Raw genomic sequence first — 3,382 nt, 5'->3', positions numbered from 1 at the left:
GCATGGGTGAGGAGCTTCTTCCAGTCATCTGAAAGTGAGAGAGACAGTGAGTCTGGGAGACAGACTCAGGTGGAGCCACAACACCTCTCCTCACTCTACTTGGTTGTCCACCTCTCTCACCACTGCCTTGGCCTTTGCCTGGAGTGTAAAATACAATACAAAAAACAGGAAAAAGAGAAAAAACAGTAACCAAATAACAAAAGATAGAGACAATTCAATTTAAAGACAACACACAATGCATAATGACGCTGGTGAAAGGCAAGATTGTAAGTATTTATCAACTAAATGCTGCCATTCTCTTTAAACCCACTAACTATGCCTTCCTTTATATTTACAGGGTGGCATGATGGAGGAGAACCAGACCATGGTGAGAGAGTTTACCCTTGTGGGCTTCTCACACTTTCCATATCTGAAGATTCCCTTGTTTTTTTCTTTCTCCATTATTTATGCTGCCACCTTGTTGGGGAATCTTCTCATCATCATCATAATCAGCTCTGATTCTCACCTCCAGACACCAATGTATTTTTTTCTAAGCAACATCTCGCTTCTGGACATCCTGTGCCCTTCGGTGATAGTTCCTAAGATGCTGTCAGACCTCGTCTCAAGGACACGGGTGATTTCCTATCATGGCTGCATGGCCCAGCTCTTCTTCTATATCCTCCTAACCACTGTGCAATGCTTCCTTTTGTCAGTGATGGCCTTTGACCGCTATGTTGCCATTTGCCAGCCCTTGCACTACCATGCCATCATGAGCTTGGAGGTCTGTGTGCGCCTGGCAGTTGGCCCATGGATTAGTGGTGGCCTTTATTCCTTGATTTACACTGTGGCAACCAGTCAGCTGACCTTCTGCAGATCCAATGTGATCAACCACTTTTTTTGCGACATTTTACAATTCCTGCAGATGTCCTGCTCGGACAGAAGTGTGAACATGATCACTATCTTCCTCGGTGTACTCCTTGTGGGCATCGGGAACTTTGCTGTTGTTCTCGGCTCCTACGCCCGCATCATCTCCACTATCCTGAAGATTGTGTCCAGGGAGGGCAGGCAGAAGACCTTCTCCACCTGTAGCTCCCACCTCATGGTGGTGTCTCTCTACTATGGAACTCTCATCTTCATGTACTTCAGAACCCTGGCCAGCCTTTCACGGCCCAATGTCTGGATGGCTGCTCTCATCTATACAATTGGCACACCAATCCTTAACCCAATGATTTATAGTTTGAGGAACAAAGAGATAATGAGGGCTTTAAGGCGAAAAGTAGGAAATATGGATTGTTTCTGAATCTGGGATATCTCAGTATCAGCTCCTTGAATGCAGTCGTGAGACACTTAAACAGTATGTTGAACATGCACAGCGCTCCTAAGTGACTAATCTCTTTCACTGACACCTAGCACAGAAATACGTGATAGGATATTTGTAAGAAATTGGGTTATTATTTGACAGTAGTGAAAAGCCGGTCCAAATAATTATCACTATCCTTGTCAGTTTGAACCACAAAAGTTACTAGTGGCCTGATTACGAGTTTGATGTGCTTCACCGGGTCCACCTCGGGACCGCAACGCCAAACCCTTGGTCAGTCCACCCACCAGATTATGAGTGTTTCTCAAACCTGGCGGGCTTTTTTTGACGTTCCCACTGCAGTGTCTCCAAAAATAGGCACCACACTCTTAAATCCCTGCTGTGCAGGAACTAGTGTGCAGGCACACTGGGGGGGCACATGTTTCCTCTCTGCCATGAACCACAATAAATACTGTGTCAATGAGGGGACTCATAATATGCTTGGTGGGACCATGATGATGCCGCTAAGCATATTGCGGCCTCCTAAACTCCGCAACATCGCAGGGCAATGGTGGTTTGCTGGTGGCTGTTGCAGAGCAATGCCGATCCTACCACCCTAATTGTAATAGGGCGGTTGGAAGACCGTCACGACCCCGTGAACTTGGCGGTGTGGACCACCAGACTTGTAATAGAGCTCTGAGTAAACTTGAGCTCAACCCTCTCATTGCTACGGCACAGAGCAGACAAGCTTAACTTTAGAGGCAATATGTAAGGTGTTTCTGCAGTGCTCAAACATTAATAAGGTTAAACTGCAACACAAAATAAATCCCAAACCAATTTAGAAAGACAGACAATATTTCCATAAATGAAATGACACCAAAACAACAAAAATCCAATAAATGAAAGCGGAGAAAAGAATTTCTAAAATTTGATTCCAAATTAGGGATGAGTAAAATGTAATTATAGTAGTGATCAGAGTAATTTCAGTAATTATGCATTACTCCTGTACCGTGATATTTCCAAAATGAAACAATTATTCTAGCATGAGTAGTTAAGAGTAATTTGGGGCAAAAATCCTACAACAGGAGCACAAGATTAATGAACAAACAGAGAGTGAGTGGCTTCTGGCGACTACTGTTAAGGTCCTTCAGCATTTAGTTCTGTTTTCTTAGTACAATATGCATCCTCAGGCCCATTTTGGACACAAAACTCTATTTTGCGCTAGGAAAATAGGACTAAATGCTGGATTATGCTTCTCCCCATTATTCATTAAAATGAATAATTTTGCGGTAAATATGAGTTATTACACTATGGAGAATTGCACCAGTTACACCCACACCTATTAAAAATGGTAGCAAAATGGTTTAGGAGCCAGTCGAGGTCATCTGGTTGTGCTCCACCACCACTTAGGTGACAGCTAAGGCTGACTGCGAAAGAGCAAGAGTTGGATACAGGGATCAGATTTGTCCTAGTTAAAATGTAACCCTTAGACTTATGACATTTCAGAGCAGCAGAAGGTCTTCAGCTGATGAGGCAGCAAGCTTTGGCTGAAGAAGGGCTCATTGACAATGAGGTCTTGGTGAAGCCCTTGACAAAGACACTAAAGCTCTGAGCAGGAAAAGTTGAGTTTCAAGCCCAAACTGGCCTCAACATCAATCGGATTCAGGCAGCAGATTTCCTCAGTGGGGCCAGGTTTCAAGACTAAGCTAAAGAGAGTTTAGCATTGCCGGGTGCCAGTTGACTGCATATAAAAGGAGCTGCTATTAACTAATTCCCAGAAGTGATGCACCCTCAGTGAATTGTCCGTCAGGTTGGGGCTAGGTCCAACTGTGGATCTCAGTTTGTAGGTCTCAGATTTAGGGTTAGGGAGAGAGCAGTACACTCTGACACTAGCCAAGGGCCCAGGACCTTTGGGCCAGCATTAAGGAGTCAGGACTCATTCTAGCAGCAGAGACCAACATAAGGGATTATGCCAAGACCAGTTTTATTTTGAAAGGTTTATATAGCGCGAACCAGACTCTTGTGAGTATCAGAGCGCTTTACAGGGCAAGTGGAGTAAATATACGATATATTACGATATAGGATAACACAAAATAGGTAAGTTTT

The 3,382-nt window shown here is 44.1% G+C and overlaps 1 protein-coding gene across 1 annotated transcript; it reads left to right on the top strand.

Moving 5' to 3' along the window:
- Positions 1–343: 343 nt before the first annotated feature.
- LOC147736682 (olfactory receptor 5G3-like) lies at positions 344–1,279 on the top strand. Its single transcript, XM_086952664.1, has one exon. The coding sequence runs from the start codon at positions 344–346 to the stop codon at positions 1,277–1,279; it is 936 nt and encodes a 311-aa protein (XP_086808790.1).
- The last annotated feature ends 2,103 nt before the right edge of the window (positions 1,280–3,382 follow it).

This window comes from Lissotriton vulgaris, chromosome 1_2 (genome assembly GCF_964263255.1).
Source record: "Lissotriton vulgaris chromosome 1_2, aLisVul1.2, whole genome shotgun sequence".
Lineage (NCBI taxonomy): Eukaryota > Metazoa > Chordata > Amphibia > Caudata > Salamandridae > Lissotriton > Lissotriton vulgaris.
This window is presented reverse-complemented; position numbering and strand designations above follow the sequence as displayed.